The sequence below is a fragment of the Colletes latitarsis genome, chromosome 1, assembly GCF_051014445.1.
Source record: "Colletes latitarsis isolate SP2378_abdomen chromosome 1, iyColLati1, whole genome shotgun sequence".
Classification (NCBI taxonomy): Eukaryota; Metazoa; Arthropoda; class Insecta; order Hymenoptera; family Colletidae; genus Colletes; species Colletes latitarsis.
In genome coordinates, this window is record NC_135134.1 from 48,711,762 (window position 1) to 48,731,379 (window position 19,618).

Genomic DNA, 19,618 nt, shown 5'->3' on the forward strand with positions numbered 1-19,618 from the left:
AAATATGACGAAAGTTATCAGCGGTAGAATCAAAGATTTCGTCTGTACCACCATAAACTAAGGACTTTCGTGCCATATGGCTCGAGTGATAACGTAGTTCCCCCATATGATCACATCACATGCGATTTTACCAATCTAGACAAGAATAAAACTCTATAGGTAACAGAACACCATGAATTAAAATTGAATTTACCAATTATCCAATCTATTAATTAAAACGAAATATGACGAGAGTTACTATTTGATAAAGGATCAAAATATTAATCGCTTTGGATCTAACGAAGAAGCTATATTCATACTAGACCACACGAGGAAGATCGCAGCCATTTGCTCATATTATTTGCTATGTAATTAATTATTATATTAAACGATTTCAAGTAACTAACAATTATATTAAACAGTTTCAAGTGATACAATTAATTACATACTAAATAGTATGACCCAGGTCTCACCACGAGGAGGTTGCTGCGAATGGAGACCCACCCTAGCCTCGCCCCAACCACCCTTCCTTTGGCGAGAATCCTAACTATCCATGGATATTTTCTCTTAAGAGAAAAGCTATCGAAATGAGATCATTATTAGAAACAAATAACAAAGGGAGAGTTCTCAAAGGAACCACCTTACAAAGAGACCAAAAACCTAAGAAAATATTTATACATGTGCGATAAAAATCCACCACATGTTTTCTAGCAACGAAATTGGAATGTGCAACTCTGCACGTACTAACTCTAATTATTAGAATAGCAATATGTAGCTTTATATGAATTGCTCCTATTTAAACCTGTTTTACACTTGTTTTTACACTTTGATGGTGCCTAATAAGGCATTGAAGAACCAGAACGAAATGTGCAACTGCACGTATGAACCTTGCATATTAGAATACTAATATGCACCTTAATATTAATCATAATAAAACGCAGCTTCTTACAATGAGTTACAATAATCGTGCGCACGCGTATCTTAAAATCTAATTATAATTAATACTTATATTACAACCCAATCTGCAGAAATAATCTTCCTGATGATGTCTTTATCAATCCCAGGATGATTTTCTAAAACAACTCACATGCAACAAATATAATTCATACAAAATAAAGAAACAGGAGATATTTTCTTCTTGATCTTCCTGATGATGTCTTTGTAAACCCCCGATGCTTTTCTAAAGCATAACTCACATATAATAAATATAATTCATACAAAACAAAGGAACAGGAGATATTTTCTTCATGATCTTCCTTGATGATGTCTTTCTTTTGTATTGATATCTTTGTAAATCCCACGATGATTTTTTAAAACATAACTCACATATAATAAATATAATTCATACAAAACAAAGAAATATGACGCGATACTTTCTTCTTGAAGTTTTTATGAATCCCACGCTGTTTTCCTGAAACATAAATTGAGACAATAAATAAAATTGTACGACATAGATATTTTCCAAAAAAAGGTGAAGTTCGAATCCGTGTAGCATTTTCAGTTTCGTTCTTCTGTGCTTCTGTACTCTGTAAAAAGAACTTGTTCAAATAATTAGTAGCTGAAATGAAAATGGATTAGTGCACACGGGAAAAAATTATTTTTCATCGATCATAGTAAAATTCCATGAATTAAAATTCATATTACAAACGTTAAATTCGTCATAGTGTTAACATAAACAATGAACAGATTGAAAATTTTATCGATTCGTTATCATAGATCTTATTTATCGTATCGTTTTTTAAATAAAATTGATGATCACAAAATTCAACAATTAAAGAACTTTCTTTTCATTAAATACGTGAATTAAATTTCATTCTTGACATATAGCGATAGAAAAAATTTTGTAAACGCATAAATTGCAATAATTATATTTTATTGCATTGAAATCTAAGTTAGGATCATGCGAAAAAAGCAATGACAAAAACAGATCTCAAAATGGAACATCGAATTGCAATTTGCATACCCTTTTAATGCAAGCATTTTATTTTTCATCCTTAAAAACAATGATCGCGAACAAACCTTGATCTTTGCAAAGAACTCGGAATATTTATAAAAAAATCCACTACTTATAAATAAATATTGCAGCCCGGAAAGTTACTATAAACCATAAAAATTAATAACTCTAATAATAAATTACTGATACATACAGGGTGTTCGACCACACCCAAGAAAAATTTTAATGGGAGATTCTAGAGGGCAAAATAAGACGAAAATCAAGAATACCAATTTGTTGATCGAGGCTTCGTTAAAAAGTTATTAACGTTTAAAGTCCCGCGCACGCAGCTATTCCCACAGGCGGAACTTTGAACGTTAATAACTTTTTAACGAAGCCTCGATCAACAAATTGGTATTCTTGATTTTCATCTTATTTTGGCCCCCAGAATCCCCCATTAAAATTTTTCCTAGAGATGGCTGAACACCTTGTATACTGAAATCGTAGATTCAAACTATGATCGAGTTAATCATAAATGAGCATTTTTAAATACATCACAAAAATCTGTGATGAAAATGTATGAATACTATAAAACAGTAATTTCGAGCAGTATTTCCATTGATAAATATATAAATTGTCCACTTATAAATTCAAAGCAACACGTGAGTGGACCATTCTTTTTATCGCAACGCTAATTTATTAAGTACAAAAGTATACGCGAGTGGTGCTTATTGTTCGCAAAATAAACCACAAAGGGTTGTTTTATTAATTATATCGCGTGCACCTATATATTCAATAATACGCAACACTAATTTTAATAATTTCGTTGAGCCATTTGAGGCTTTGTCGAATAATAGTTGCATCTTGATCCTGCAGCAGTAGTGGCCAGCGTCATTTCTTAGGCACTGAATCGCAACACTAATTATTCAAAAACGCGATAAATCAAGATCGCAACTCTAATTTATAATAGAAAAATTCCAAACGCGATTTATAAAAATAAAAGCAACCGCGAATGCTGATTATTCGCAACACTACCCTGAAAAGCAAACGCGAAAAATAGTAATTCGCAACGCTAAGTGCAAACCGATCATTCGCGACACTATTTTTAAATAACAATGATAAAACAATCGCGTATTCGCAAAACTACCCTGAAAAGGAAACGCGAAAAATAGGAATTCGCAACTCTATAAGCAAACACGATTTCTGTATATTCGCAACTCTATTTTTGAAAATATTATATTTGTCTCGCAACGCTAATAAAAAATCGCGTTTTGCCCAAAAATAACTGGCTCAGCTGCTTGGCGTTTTCCGTTCTAGATACATATAAATACACATGCATGAAATAAACTAGCTACTTCAAACTACTATTAACTAGTATAGTGGCGCATGTAGGGATGAAGCTAGACATTTCAAATGACGTAACGCTAAGGGGCACACAACGCGATAAATAAAAATCGCAACGCTAGCTTATAATAAAAAAAATTACAAAACGCGTCTTGCAATAATAAAAACAATCGCGAATAATAATTGTTCGCGACACTACCCTGAAAAGCAAACGCGAAAAATAGTAATTCGCAACTCTAATAGCAATCGCGTTTACTAATAATTCGTAACACTATTTTTAAAGCAAACTCCCGATTCCTAAGTTTGCATAAAAAAAAATCGCGAATCGTGTTTATTCGCAACACTAAAATATCAACGCGATAAATATTCGCAACTCTACGTGCAAACGCGAACATTTTATTATTATTCGCAACTCTAACTTGAATGATGGGTTAATTGTACATGTAAATACACATGTACTGGCCACAAAATATTCTAACTACTTCTATTACTACAATTGGGGAAGAATTTGGGCATTGAAAATAACGCAATGCTAAAAAAATTGCACGATAAATAGAAATCGCAACGCTAATTTATAATATGAAAATAGCAAACGCGGTTCATATTCATTCTACGTATAAAAGAGTAAAAAAGCAACGCGAATCATGATTGTTCGCAACACTACCCTGAAAAGCAAACGCGAAAAATAGTAATTCGCAACGCTAAGACCAAACCGATCAGTGACAATCGCAACGCTATTTTTAAATAACAATAAAAGCAATCGCGTATAGAATTCGCAACACTACCCTGAAAAGAAAACGCGAAAAATAGTAATTCGCAACTCTACAGACCAACGCGATTATTGTATATACGCAACTCTATGTATATTGAATAAGAAAAATTATTAACATATTGACTGCCATGTTTGAAGAAATTATATCATGAAAAATATAAATTGAATATATTCAATGATGCATATGTTATTTTATTTTTCTATTATAAATATTAGAGTTCGTTCAAAGTATTGTAAAAAAATAAATGTAAGTTTGAGGTGGCAGTAAACATGTTAATATTCATATTGAAATCGCGAGTAGGCTTGATGGCTGGCATGTATGGTGCAATCATGTACAAAGTACATGCATACGTGAGCCAGAAAAACAAACTACAAAACTACTGACGAGTTAAGTGACATAATAGTAACAGGAATGACTTTCCATCCTCATCCGAGGATGAAGATGAAAAGCCATTTGTTGCTACCCACTCTTGAGACAGTTTGTCAGGGTCTCTTCAACTCCATGAGTCTCTTCTTTCTTCGGCGGTCCTGCCGATACCTGAAACTTACGTAAGACTAGGCTCGAGATTACGTGCAATACGCAGTCTTCCAACAATATACGAATTGTTGGTCGAGCACACGTGGTTGAATCTCAAGCGGGACGAGCGTTTCGTAGGGGACCTAACCACGAGCACGACCGCGAGAGAGCAACTTTAAGAGTCGCGCGATTCGAGGAGTCGAAACTAAAGCCGAAACGAACAGTTGAAACTGTTTGAATCAGCAAGATTTCTACTCTCGAAATCGTAACTACAGGAACAGGACTGCCACGCGAAAACGCGCCTACCCGAATTGCTAATGTGGACAGTCCTGACCTGACCCTACCTACTTAGATTAAGCACACACACATCAGAAATGTTACCTACCTACCTAACCCTATATTTAAAAAATTGCAAAACTCATTTTCTCAAACAAACACTCCACGGTTCTCATTCTTAATGTCCGGGCGCGGCCTAAACTAGAGGGGACTCCCCGGGGTTCCCCCGACACCCGAACATTGCAAACATTCACACTCTAAATGTACGTACCATTTCCTGAAATCGACTGATAAAGGCTAGTGACCATTGCGTATTTCTATTATGTACATTTATATAGGACGTAATCTATGTAATATAGTCAATAGAAAAACTAATTTATTAAGCATTTTATTAAATTATTTCATATAAATCAATTTAAAATTCTTATGAATAAATTTATTAAAGATAAAGAAGTTATTATTGGTCATGGACTGTAGTAAATGGAAATTTAATATTGTTATTGTAACTGATACAAATCTAATGTTACAAAATTCTGTATGTAAATTATAATCATAAAAACATCTGAAACGGCGCACTTCCCACAACCTAACCACAACACACATGTGGAAAGTACCCCGTGCACAATACACTAGCCAATGTCAGTCGCTAATACACTATTAGAAATTATTATAAACTAAGTCATCGTGCCCGTTACCTTCGCTCATGCAAATAGCACCTGGGCGTGTGCATGAACTTGAGCAACGAACACGGAAAGATTAACCTGAAAATCCTGACTAAAAACAGTTAATTAAATATGGCTAAACGGTAATTTTTATTTAATTCTTGGTGAAAAAGGCTCGACTTGTTATATCAAATATATCAATAGCAAAAAACATTAATATTGAAAAATATTATTATTCAAGAAAACTATTAAACTATTAAAACTATTAATTGAAATTTAATTATATGAAATGAAAGACTTTTTAAGATTTTATCATAATTTACTTTAAAATTGAATTAATTTATTTGAAAATTGAAATAAGTTTAATAAATCATTATTTAAAAAATTCAACAATCCATGGTCGATTCTATCTTCAAAGTAAAGTTTTAAAAAGTTGAAACTAGTATGCAATACACGTTGCTTTGAGTCAAAAATCGACCAGTCGCGAAATGTCTTCTTGCACATAAAATACATTAAATAACATCAGTATTTAAAAATTATATTAATTGTATAATATTATAGTAATTAATATTTATATTCTACTCCGTCATATGATCAATATAATGTTTACACATTAGATCAATTTATATTGTATTCAATCTATAATTCAAGTCAATAAAAATATTTCGTATATTTCATAAAAATTCTTTTATATGTTTTTATAAAAATTTTACAATAATCAAATTATATAATATTTATTTATAACATTAAAAGACGCGAGTGCAAGAAGACCCTAGCCTGCATTAAAGAAATATAGCAATTGGTGTTACTACTCATAGGTATTGCAAATACCCATGGTCACTTGACTCGTCAATAATAGCAAGTATACAACTGGTCACCCGTGTTGGTTAGGATCTTTCATCCTACAACATGGTTGGGGACCAGAGGAACATATATGCATGCAACTCACTCAATCGCAGAATGTAGATACTACGATGACGATGTTGGCCACTGGAAGTCATCAGCGGAGTCAGCGTGATCCTGTTGGTTTCCAGGATGAGACTATAAAAAGGCAAGAAAACAATTAGAATCTATTGTTAAAATCATAGAAATATTAAAAATTTCTAAGTGTAAATTTATACTTACGGATACTGCTGCTGCTTTTCAGACTCTGTAAGAAAACTGTAAAAAAAACAATTAGAATCTACTATTAAAACTACAGAGATTTTTACTTGAAAATTTCAAACCATAAATTTATACTTACATTGTTTGCTCGTGAAGCACCGTCAAATACTCCTCTTCAGTGATGCACTGACTCTAATCCCGGTAACGAGGAATTTTAATTTGAAATTAAAAGGATAATCAAGTTTATCAAATATTAAATTACATTACCGCGACCGAGGATTGAAATCGGCGAACAAATGACTCTATTCTCGCGATTCAGAAAACAAGGAGAGCCACGATGCTCTGGAAAATACTTTAAAATTGCGAAATAAACACTGGCTCTGTTCTCGCGTTTCCCTGAGATATCTACGACAATCTACTGGGGTCACTTTGCCCAGGAAAACATCTGTTGCTACGCAGCGAACACTGAAGCTACCGGCCGCATTGCGCGCGGCCAACAAAATTCCCTGAAAAGATAAGAAGGACACAAGAAAAACACAAGAAGCACACCTGTGCTATTTTAAGTTTGTTTCTTCGGTTAGAAACTATCATTGGAAATACTGCTGTTCACATTAAATTACATAAGAAACGTGAAACTTAAATTATCTCAACAATCATATTAAAATATTATCAATGAAATCAATTATAAAACAATCGTTCGATTGTCTATCAGCTTTTATTTATTAGAGTCGTAAGTGTGATGATATTAACTAAATTGAATTTTAATATACATTTCGATTTTTATAAACGTTCTGAAACGTACAAAAATTAAAGTTTGATATTTAATTGTATCTGAATAGCAATAATTACGTATTTTCTATGTTTTACTCAACTTCCATAGAAAATTGTATGCAAATAACAATTGGAACAATTCATAATGATGAATTTTGAAAAAATAGTAAATATTTGACGCCCACGAATATATAATCGCGATCAAAATGCAATAAAATACGCCTATTAATTCCTATTTAATTAGCCACTTGATCGAAATCGATTGTAATACAAATTAAAAAATTATTTATTATTTAAATTCAATTATTTAATTTCTGCATTGATGTATCACACTTTCGACAAATAACAAATCGATAAAATTATAAAAGTATATAAAAAATGTACAAATATTATTTATTTTAATAAAATATGTATATTACATATTACCAATTATACCATTTCAAGATGACGCCATTTTAAAGTTTCCTAATGGACGCCATTCCGTACCGGTAGCTTGCCTTGTATTTGAATTCGAAAGACTGCGACAGAAATAAAGTCAAATGTATCACAGTAAACACATCTAATCATAATTAAGCAATAATTAAACTAGAAATAATGTACAAGATGCGTAATTTCCTTTAAAGAGATATAATAAATCAATGCCAGTTAAATCTCGAAGAAAACGTTCGAAACGCGATTCAATTTTTCTCAGAATTCCGTCTCAATTTATATTAGAAATGTATTAATTAGCAAAACAATTAAACAAAAGTACCGTTTGAGAGTAGACGCGAGTAGTATTAATGATGAAAAACGTACTTTTTTGGTCGCGAGAAGCCGACACGTCTTGGCACGTCTTGCCACACCGATTTTTACAAAGGAAATGGCGGCCACTCGCGGTACGCAGCATCGTTCGCGAATTAATACGGAGGAACCCGAAGATTGCCGAAGATATAATAAATCGACGCCAGTCAAATCTCGAAGAAAATGTTCGAAACGCGATTCAATTTTTCTCAGAATTCCGTCTCAATTCATATTAGAAATGTATTAATTAACAAAATAATTAAACAAAAGCACCGTTTGAGAGTAAACGCGAGTAGTATTAATAATGAAAAACGTACTTTTTTGGTCGTGAGAAGTCGACACGTCTTGGCACGTCTCGCCACGCAGATTTTTACAAAGGAAATGGCGGCCACTCGCGGTACGCAGGATCGTTCGCGAATTAATACGGAGGAATCCGAAGATTGCCGAAGCTTCTATTTCAAAATGGATGGATTCCTTCCACTTCGAATTTCAATCAGAATCTGTAACAGAAATAAAATAGAAATTGAAGTCAAATGCATCACAATAAACATATTTAATGACAATTAAACTTGAAATAATATCTACAAGATATGTAATTTCCTTTATAGAGGTATTGTGAACCGACGCCGGTTAGACATCGAAGAAAGCGTGCGAAATACGATTTACTTTTATCCAGAATTTCGACTCAATTCATGGTAGAAATGTATTAATTTTAAACGAAAGCATCGTTAGAAAGTAAACGCAAGTAATAATGAGGAAATAACAGGTTAGAAATACACACCTCGATCGCGAAACGGCGACAGGTCCAGACACGATCAGACACGTCTTACCCCGCTAATTTTTACAATGGTAATGGCGACCCCTCGTTCTACCCAGCATCGCTCGCGAGATAGGCGAAAGGAGGGGGCGCCTCCGAAGCTTCTCGAAGCTTCTCGAAGCTTCCATTTTGAAACGAAATTCCTTGACTTCGAATTTCAGAGAGTTTAACAGAAATAAAATACAAATTGAAAGCAAATGCATTACAGGAAACATAATTAAAGAATAATTGATCTCGAAATAATATGTACAAGATACGGAATTTCGTTTAGAGAATTGTAAAGAATCGACGCCGGTTGGATATCGAAGGAAATATGATTCAACTTCCCTCACAATTCCGATTCAATTTGTGGTAGAATTGTATTAATTTTAAACGAAAGCATCGTTAGAAAGTAAACGCGAGTAATAACGAGGAAATAGTAGGTTAGAAATACACACCTCGATCGCGAAACGGCGACAGGTCCAGACACGATCAGGCACGTCTTACCCCGCTAATTTTTAGAATGGTAATGGCGTCCCCTCGTTACCCAGCATCGCTCGCGAGATAGGCGGAAGGGGGGGGGGCCTCCGAAGATTCTCGAAGCTTCCATTTTGAAACGAAATTCCCTGACTTCGAATTTCAGCAACTTTAACAGAAATAAAATACAAATTGAAAGCAAATGCATTACAGGAAACATGATTTAAGAATAATTAAACTTGAAATAATCTATATAAGACGCGTAATTTCGTCGAGAATTGTAAAGAATCGACGCCGGTTGGATATCGAAGAGAATATGATTCAACTTCTCTCACAATTTCGACTCGATTTATGGTAGAATTGTATTAATTTTAAACGAAAGCATCGTTAGAAAGTAAACGCGAATAATAAGGAGGAAATAGCAGGTTAGAAATACACACCTCGATCGCGAAACGGCGACAGGTCCAGACACGATCAGACACGTCTTACCCCGCCGATTTTTAGAATAGTAATGGCGACCGTTGTACCGAGTAACGGTCGCGAAATAGGCGGGAGGGTGGGGGGGATCCGATGATTCCCGAAGCTTGAATTTCGAGGATGGTTAAACCTCATTTTCGAAGATTCGTTAATTCACAAAACGACTTATGTCTCAAATAAAAACCGCGGATACAAAAGAAAAAGAACGAAAATAAGCCTATAGAAAATAAATACCTTGACTGTAGAATACTGATGGACGAAAAATTCGCATTATTCACTTCGGCGATTACACGAAATCACGATGCACAAAGTTGCACTTTTTAGCCATAGGGTGCGTACGTGAAACGACGAATGTTCCTATTCGATTATCGATCGACGAATTTCTTTCTATTTTTCTAACAAAACGAATAAATTTTATTTCTCTACTTTCTGGATACACACGAAGATAGTCAAGGCAAGCTTAATTCGGTAACTGATTATTTAATAATTGTCAGAAAGTAATATGATACGTGATGTATTGAAATTTATTCGTTGTAACGATAATCGATTGTGACGTTGGAATATCGCGAATCTGTCGACACTTCGGAATTGGTAGCACTGACTGAATCTAAATTACACGTTTTCGAATTAATATAGCTCTTATAAACAATAGTTTAATGACTAATTAGGTGTTCACGCCGCCGATTGAACACGAGGTTGCGTCCTAACTAATCGAAATACTGATCCCGTAAAAAGTAAATAGTATTATAGCACACTCTGTGTTTAAGAACAATGATTCTGAGAATTACATTTAACCCGATCGTCGGTAACGTTGACAAGTTCACGAATTTTGCTTCTGATACAATATCGACAAAAGTTTCGATCAAAAATTATCTACGCATTGTATGATAGTATTCTAAAGGTTCTAAAGTCAAGATACTGTTATCACAAACGATGTATACGAGTAGACCTTTCACCCGATGTATTTTTTCGGCTCATTTTTATGGGGTCTCGAAACCCCATTACCATTTTCGTGTCACTCGCAACGTTACCAACAGATTTAGAAATGAATTAATATAATTATTAATTACATAGCAAATAATATGAGCTAATGGCTGCGTTCATCTTATAGTTTCACATACCTTCTTCGCCCCGGTTTGCGGTCTGATAACACCGATTTCGAGTCGCAAATACATTTTTACCGAGTTATTTTTTAAATAAACGATACATTACAATTCAAAATAAAAAAATAGAGGATTTGCGGCGTATTTATCAATGAAGTACATTCATACGTATTTTAATAATCTTGATATCTTTAAATGATCTTAATCGATTGGTTACTCCAATAAAATTAATCGATTGGTGCTCAATTCTGGACTGTACAGCTTTCATTTCGTTAAAAAATACTAAAATCTCTGTAATTTCAATTTCTGTCTCACTTGCACTTGCGTTTATTTCTAAATCTGTTGGTAACATTGCGAGTGACACGAAAGTGGTAATGGGGCTCTAGAGCCTCAGAAAAATGGGACGAAAAAATACATTGGGTGAAAGGTCTACTCGTATACCTCGTCTGTGACTTTACATCAGAATTTTTTTCTTGAACATGAATAGGATTTCGGGAGTATGTCTATTGACCAAACATTATTGTAATTGACCCTTGCAACTGAAAATAATTTTTTTCGCCGAAAATATCTGTCCCTGGTTTGCCGTCTGATGATACTGGGTTGCCTTCTCAACTGACAGCCATCTATGAGAAGAGGACGTTAAAATCACCTCGAATTTTCAGGTCGGTATGGCAGTCAGATTGGGCCACGAAAGTCCATAAGGTGGAAAGTCTATTCGTATATGTCGTCTGTGTTACTAGTGTTGTTTTGAAGCTGTTGTTTTCGTGAGAATGGACGTTAAACAACGTCTTCCAATGAAAACAAAAGTAATGTTTCGTTCATTTAAGAACATTTTTAAATATATAAATAAGTTACCATTTTCTTTTGATCTATCATTTGATTACAGTTTTTAATTTTAAAGGTTATGTTTTCGAAATTATTCCGAAAGTTGTGTAAAAATAAACTAAGATTAAGTCTGGCATATGTTTGGATTTTAGGTGGATATACTACAGAATTGGAGTCCGTATGCCAGACAGTATGATCCCCTAAAATCTGGCAGTATTGATGGCACAGATACGGAGCCACACGATAAAGCTGTTAGTCGTGCCATACAAGCACATTATGAACCACCTCACGGATTAAAATCGAAACCAGAGAGAACATTATTTGTAACTAGATTTGGTCCAAAAATTACGAAATACGATTTAAAAGAGGTATATTTCATAGTCTTCATAACATCACTACAATTATATATATTTTAAATGTTAATATATTTAGTTCTTTTCTAGGTATGGAGATGTTGTATCAGCAAAAGTAATTGTCGATGTTGTGACTGGACTATCCCAGGGATATGGATTTGTAGAAATGAGAAATGAAGATGAAGCTAGGAGGGCAATTAGACGTTATAGTGACACAACACTGAAAGGTTACAAAATTTTTGTGGATCAGGAATGTGGTCGTACCATGAAAGGCTGGAAACCAAGGAGACTTGGTAAGATTAATTAACTCTATATCAACTACTTATACTCTGTGCATATAGAGTATTTGTAAGTTTTAATTTTTCAGGGGGTGGTTTTGGTGGAAAAAAAGAATCAGGCCAGTTAAGATTTGGTGGAAGTGATAGACCTTTCAAAAAACCAATTGTACCTAATATTATAAGACATCATAATTAACATAATTTTATATTTACAAAAATTTTAATTTTTAAGTTGGGATGTGTCTTCTTGATGCTGTATCTATTTGCTCATTCTTTCCTGTCATAGTCCCAGCTTCCACCAATCTTTCCCTATGATCTTAGGCTTCTATTGTTCTGTACTTGTATTTTCCTTCACTAGGTGGAAGTCTATTCTTCTCTCATGCCACTTCTCCCTTAAATTATTCCTCACTCTCTATTCGCAAAATTTATTTTTATATCTCTTGTACTTTTTTACGCTTACTCTATTTATTACCGGGAACGGAACCGCATGTTTTCGGTATTTTACAATGAAAGAAATATGAGACATTTCGAAATTTCTGACAATGTTATTATGTTGCATCTGTGTCTAGTCAAAATATAACCTGTAGGATGTTTTAATTTTGACTTTGATCCAATATAAACATGTAAGATCCATATTTCTTGTCTGTCACCTACAGACATTAGGAATAATTTCGGTAATAGGCATGATGAAATAAAGCAATTAGCGAATGTTTCTTCCATGAAATGATTGTAATGTCAGAAAATATTTTTCCAATTTAATATAAGTATTTATAAGTTTTTATATTTATGACTTTATTAGATTATATAAGTTTGATAGAATTATTTTATAGTATTCGTTTTCGTACTATCAAAACTATTTTTTTATGTAAAACTTTTCAATACACACACACACACACGAGGTATACGAATAGACATTTTTTAATAACCATGAAATCTTTAAATAATCTTAATCGATTGGTTACTCCAAGGAAATTAATCGATTGATGCTCAATTCTGAACCGTACAGCACTCATTCCGTTAAAAAATACCAAAATTTCTGTAATTTCTAAATCTAAATCTGTTGGTAACGTTGCGAGTGACATAAAAATGGTAATGGGGCTCTAGAGCCCCAGAAAAATGGACCGAAAAAATACATTGGGTGGAAGGTTTACTCGTATACCTCGTCTGTGCTAGTATCATCCAACTTCGATTTCGAGCCAATTAATTCATACAGGATTATTAGAATTGTCCAATAAACTTTTAAGGGGGCTTGAATTACACTTAATCCTCTTTTTACACGGTGAAACTGTACCGTGTAGAAACGGTTGTGCAAATACTGATTAACAGAAACGTGTAATATTTGTTTTACAAGATGCGAACTATAAAAAAAGTACTTTAATTTCATGTAAAAAGAGGGTCAGGTGCATGTGGATGTAAAAACATGACGTCCTCAACGCAACCCAAGAAGAGCAATTAATCTGCGATCACGCGAGAGCAAGTAAGCCAAGGAGGCGAGCTTTCTGGCGCGATGTGAGCGACGTCGTCAGCGTCGTGGAACTTTATACCCGAGCGTCGCGGCGCCCTCTCCCTAGCGTGGCCCCCTCCATATAAGGAGCCGCCTCGTGGTTCGACGTCGACCACGCGGACGAAGTTTGAGCTTCCAGGTTACCTCTGATAAGGTAGCCTCCTTCCTCGACGTCTCTCTGCCCCCTCGCGTTAGCCAAGGTCTCTCAGAGGGCCAACCCACATTCGTTTATCGCGGCTCCTATTTCGTCGGCTCGGCCGGTGTTCCCGTTTTCAAAACACAACGCTGCCCGTCGTGCTTTTTTTATTCACGGACACAGCTGCTGCCGTGTACCAAGCTACTCGGGGACCACTTGGCGCAATTGCACAGGGATTTCCCTCTATAGGGACATTCTCAACCTCGTTTCTCTTCAGACAATTAGAATAACAATTCAACCAATCTCACCTTTTTAACACTAGATCGATTCGACGGGTTTCAGGTTCCTAGCCTTTAATACTTAACCTTTCCGATTCGATTTTCCCGTTTTCAATGGGATTAGTATTGTTTTTATTTTTTGATAGTTTACAAGTATTGGAGTTCGTTCGTTATAAACGTTTGAAATATTCTAACTTATTATCTTAAAGCAGTAAACTTTTAAGAGTACGCAAAATAAATCGATTTTATGATTTAATTTCTGTTCTCTTGGTCAATGAAACAGAATATGTGTATGAGAAATAGTTATATCGAGTATGACGGACTGTTTTGAGCGACTGCGTTTGAAGGAATCACTATCGATGGAACTCGTGTTGTCATCGTCGGAGGATAAATATATTTAGTGCCCTGTCCACGTAGTCGGGTGGGCAGAATGCTTTATGCCGGTCTTAAATACGGAATAGCTACGAGACAGATATAATGTAACTATATCAGCATCAAAAATAACTTACTCCATGGAAAAATTTTCCATCGGCTGTTGCTTTCGTTTCTGCATATCGATTTCTAAGCGTGAAAAGAAACAGAAAAAAAAATGTTACTCAGCATTTGTTTACGAATAAATAGTAACAATATTTTCATAAATATATTAATCGTTACATTTATGATGCACGTTATTAACGTGGCTCGAGTATGCAACGAATAAGATTTAAAAATTGTGTGTTTGTAATCAGAATCAACACATGTTTTAAGTTACAATTCTTTGTAATGTCCGTTTTAATTATACCACGAACAAATTATAATGATGTGAATGGTGGTATAAAACTCCATTTGGCTGGTATTGCATTAACCTACATCTGTAATATTGAGTACAGTGAAAATGGTAAATATGACAAAATGAAAGGGCAAAGGGAGTGATACAAGAAATACAATAAAGCAATCAATGTAATAATTTGGAAAGAACAATAATAAAATAAATACAAGCACAGGCAGGATTAAATTAGCTAAAATACAATAGTTTATTGCGATGGTAAGTTTGTTTTTTATTGTAAAGCTTTATTGCAAACGTACGACATGACGGGGATTTCATTTTTACGGTCTGCTCGAGAGATCCAAGCTCTTATCGCAGATAAGACCGAGGGATATTTCGCGAAGCTTTTTCCAGAGCATACTGCACCCTCTTAAGAGGGACGAGAGAGGGTATTTCCGAAAATGAAAGGCAAGACGTCCGGGAAGGGTGGAATTTAGTGCTTTAGACTTTCACGATAAATAGCCATTCGTCGAATGACATTCGTGAAACGGTTTTTAATTCGCTGCAATTTCCGGCTCTCGTTTCTCAATGTGGCCATAGTTACGAGTCTCGAGATTTTCCGTCCGACCATTAAAAATACACTTCCATTTTCTCCATTCCTTGGCGGTAGCGAACGCACGCCGGAAGGGAAGTAAAAAGGAAATGTGAAAAGGTTTGCGAGTGGCTGGCACACTTTCGAATAAACTGCTATTTTTAAGTAGCTAAAATTACGCTCGTACTTTAAATTACACGAATTAAAGCTCTTATCATCTAGTATGGGAATTTATAGCTTCAACCGGTTATAAGCATACAATTCTGAACTTATTTTTCGTTGGTAAAATAATGGAGTCGTTTTATATTTTATATTTTTATATAAAATTTATTTTAAGTAAATAAAGGTTTAAAAATTCGCGTAGATACCCTTGCGTCACGTGTAAAATCATTTTAGCAACGGTGCTTTTCAAATGTCAACGCATCAACTTTGACGCAATCCTAGCACGAACACAGTGTTACACAAGATTTAATAATCTCGAGGGAGATCCAAAGTGATTCAATTAGACAATATAGTTTAAGTAGATCAATTAACACCCACTAACGAAAGTTGCTGAAACTAATTGAAGTGTCAAAGAAGTTACTAAAGATTCATGAACTTCTACGTACTCCTTCATACTGCTACACGTATAAGATTCAGAATAACTTTATAAGCAGTAATCTAAAAGGCGACGAAAGGTTCGTGTGGGTTCTTCGATGTCATAAAATAGTTAACAATAGTACTCAAAACATGAATGATCCCTCAGCATCCCTCTGTTATGCTACATTGCTTTGAGAATTACTTCGCGAAAAGTAACTTTACGTTAAAAGCAAACTATCATATTGATAATATATGATAGTAATGCAAGAAACATCTGCTTATCGTCAATCATAGTATCTTGATATGCAGTTGGCATTATAGGAACGTATACTTCATATTAATGGCACTTACACGAGAAGTAAACAAGTTACGACACTAGATCATTTACATAAATTGTCGAAATAGTAGTATGTTACAAAATCTCTTAAGTCGAATTTCGCGCATAGTCTTTTTGAACGCAAAGATCACCTGGTACATTTTGCTGTACGAATAGATATTTATATATTTATGTGTCTAATATTTACTAAATAAAATTAATGAAAATTTTAGTTTACTCGCTGTTCTTAATTTTAGAGATTAGTACACAAGAAGCAATCGCTTTGGTGCAGAGAACAAATTCTTCTCGATGCTAAGTTTGACCTGAATACTCCACAAATAGGAGACTGTTCAAACGTTTAGTCGCGTCTATTGTAAGGCAGGATCTGCCAGAAAATCCTTACCGAAGAGTCCACTAGCAAACTCGGAATGAAATATACTAATTGGTTATTGTTTTTTTAGAATGTGTCTGTTTTAAGACTCTGGAATAAAAATATATTGAAATTGTAAGAACTTTCGTCGGATCGGTGTATTAGTTGCAGAAACGCGCTGGACTTTTTAACGTTTTAGTATGACTTTAAATTCTTACATTTTAAGCACTGTGAGGTTTTACTTTGGTACATCACTAAAGTGTCGTAAACAACTGTTACGTTCAACGGAAGATTGTATAATTGTAGTATATTTTTTATTTAAAATCGTAAAACTCGAGACTACCTTTTGTTTGTTTATTTAAATGGGTAAAAGTTCCAATTAGCGGCACATTTCGCCCGAATCCGAACTTTGCAGTTAAGCTGTGGTTTAGGATTACGTCGCAGTTTTCGTATTCTCGGTTGAGTTGACGCGTCATTTATTAAATTTTAACGAGGCTTGGCTTTTGCTCGGCTAAACAATGCAGGTATTAAGATGAATTCAGTGAAACGTAGAAAAACAGCGACGTCCCAGTATTCGACGTTAGAGAATACCGCTATATTTATGTCGTATTCGTATTCGTTTAGAGTTAATTAAAGAACGCTGTTCAAATTTCTGATTACTATCGGTGGCACGAATATTCTTCCTGCATTTTACTCGAAATTACATACCCATTATTTACGTTTAATATAACGCGTACTGTACCTCGTACCGAAATTACACAATAAAATTTGTCCGAATACATTCGTATGAATAAGTTGTCTCGTATGAATACAGATTGTAGTTTGCTTATTCCGAGCAACGCCAGTTAATTTTAGTAGAAATATATATAAGTGTGTCGGCTACGATGCTCGTTATGTGGCACTTGGAAATGTCAAGAATGCGTCTGTTAACGCACTCGAGATTCTATAGCGATCGGTTCGAAGCTTATTAATTCGCGCGACGACGTTAATTCGAATGCTGGCGATCGATAAAACCCGCGATCGAGAAATAAAACGCTTTAAAAGAATTTCTTACCGCTCACCGAGACCGACGGGAGTGCAACCGATTCGGATAAATGACAGGGAAGGTCTTAGCGGCGCGTTGTAAACTCCTAATCAAGGTATTCAAAATTCGTCTATCCCTTCCAATCTGTCGGTCTCATCGATGATTCGCGGCGGACAGCAGCGTTGCGGGGGCGGAACAGAGCGAAAAGGGGTCCGCGGGAAAACGAGCGATCCACACGGGATCGTAGAAGGGACGAAAATAGTAGCGTGCCAGGATCGTATCACGCTCGCGCCCCACGGACGTGGATCTGCTATCTATTAATAGCGAAACGAAAGGGAGCGATCGAGTCGTTCGAACCGTGTAGGCATCGTTCCGAGTCTTGGTGCTGTCCAGACTCTGCCCGCAGGACTTCAGAGCCGCTCGAGCTGTCGCGGACTCCACATTCCACCAGCAAAAGCTCTTCGTGCGTGCCTGTTGGAAGCATCTGTTGCTCGGCTGGTGCCCCGAGGCGAACCCTCATACCACCACATACACACTCTCCCACCCACCCACACGTCCACACACATTGCCACACATTGACACCGTTCGAGTGTAAGTTCCTAAACTATTTTTCCATTGTGCTCATTTCGTTTTGCATTACCGTAATCGGTCGATCAGTGACTATTCGGTGGTGTACCGTTCACGTATACACGTTTTTCCATGGGTTCGATCCAGTGAGCGATTTTTTTTTTTGGTTTGTGCGTTCACGGATCACCAAACTCCTCGTCTTCGTTGCCGATGGTATCGCGACCGAAGAGCAACGAAAGTGTGAAAAGTGAAAAATCCGATTAGCTTGGATCGAGGGACCAAGAGAGGACCCAGGAGGCGAAAGATCGAAGCTGTACACGGGAGACGTCGTGAAAATCGACTAGGATCGACGGGGCGTTCGCGATCAAAAGTCTCGCGCAACCGACGCCTGATCACGCCACGACTTTATCTACTGAAACTGTTGGAGATCGGACCCGACGTTGCCTAGCCCTCCAGGTGAAACTTCGGAGGTTCGGGAGGGAAAGTTCGTGCGAGGGATCGGATAAGTTTTCAGGACATGCTTAAACAATCCACGGAGAACTTTCCGAGACTCTGAAGGAGCTCGGTTTCGTCTACGACCGCCTTTTAGGACGAGCTTACGCTCGCCAAGACACGTGATGCGTTAATCGTTCCGGAAATTTACGGTCCGAAAGTTGACGACGATTCTGTTGTACCGCGAACGGTTCCCGTTTTAATGGTATCGCGGAAGGACGGTGAGAATTTAACGAGTGTTTGCATAAGTTTTAGCCGGCTAGCGACCAAGTTAAATATTTCCCGGTGAAAATTACTCTCGTGGTACTGTCGAACTCGGTTGTAACGAGTTACCTATATCAGTGATGACCTAAATGTGTCTCCTATTTTTTAAAATTCTCGATAACTTGATAAAAAGAAATATTAAACACAATTTATTTGCCTAGAATTTTAAAACCATGCACACGAGTAGTAGTAATTAATAATAAACGCAATCTCGATTCAAGTTATTTTACGAATGTCTGCTTTACAGACTCCACTTTGATTTCGATGCGAAATAAATTAAAATTGTCGTGATTTTGTTGTATTC

General features: G+C 35.7%; 2 protein-coding genes across 7 annotated transcripts in view; both read left to right on the forward strand.

The window, feature by feature from the left end:
• Positions 1-19,618, forward strand: part of Tpnt (troponin T, skeletal muscle) — a 127,544-nt gene that overhangs the window by 91,211 nt on the left and 16,715 nt on the right. For 2 of the 6 annotated variants that reach the window (XM_076781679.1, XM_076782028.1), the window contains exon 1: positions 18,398-18,582. The exons of 3 other annotated variants lie outside the window; for them this stretch is intronic. The gene's annotated coding sequence lies outside the window, so the exon portion shown is untranslated. Of the gene's footprint in view, positions 1-18,392; positions 18,583-19,618 lie in introns of those variants that run through there. One more of the 6 variants, XM_076781937.1, reaches the window with a different exon arrangement.
• On the forward strand, positions 11,706-13,082 carry LOC143350429 (U11/U12 small nuclear ribonucleoprotein 35 kDa protein). The gene is made up of 4 exons (XM_076782622.1): positions 11,706-11,797; positions 11,969-12,184; positions 12,249-12,462; positions 12,537-13,082. Exons 1-4 carry the CDS (start codon positions 11,762-11,764, stop codon positions 12,641-12,643), a joined length of 573 nt encoding a protein of 190 aa, XP_076638737.1. The 5' UTR covers positions 11,706-11,761; the 3' UTR covers positions 12,644-13,082.

Excerpts from the sequence above, each read along its gene's own strand:
- LOC143350429 (XM_076782622.1), top strand. The coding sequence starts at position 11,762 with ATGGACGTTAAACAACGTCTTCCAATGAAAACAAAA. Across the intron at positions 11,798-11,968 it reads GTCTTCCAATGAAAACAAAA|GTGGATATACTACAGAATTG; the intron begins GTAATGTTTCGT and ends TTTGGATTTTAG. Across the intron at positions 12,463-12,536 it reads CTGGAAACCAAGGAGACTTG|GGGGTGGTTTTGGTGGAAAA; the intron begins GTAAGATTAATT and ends TTAATTTTTCAG.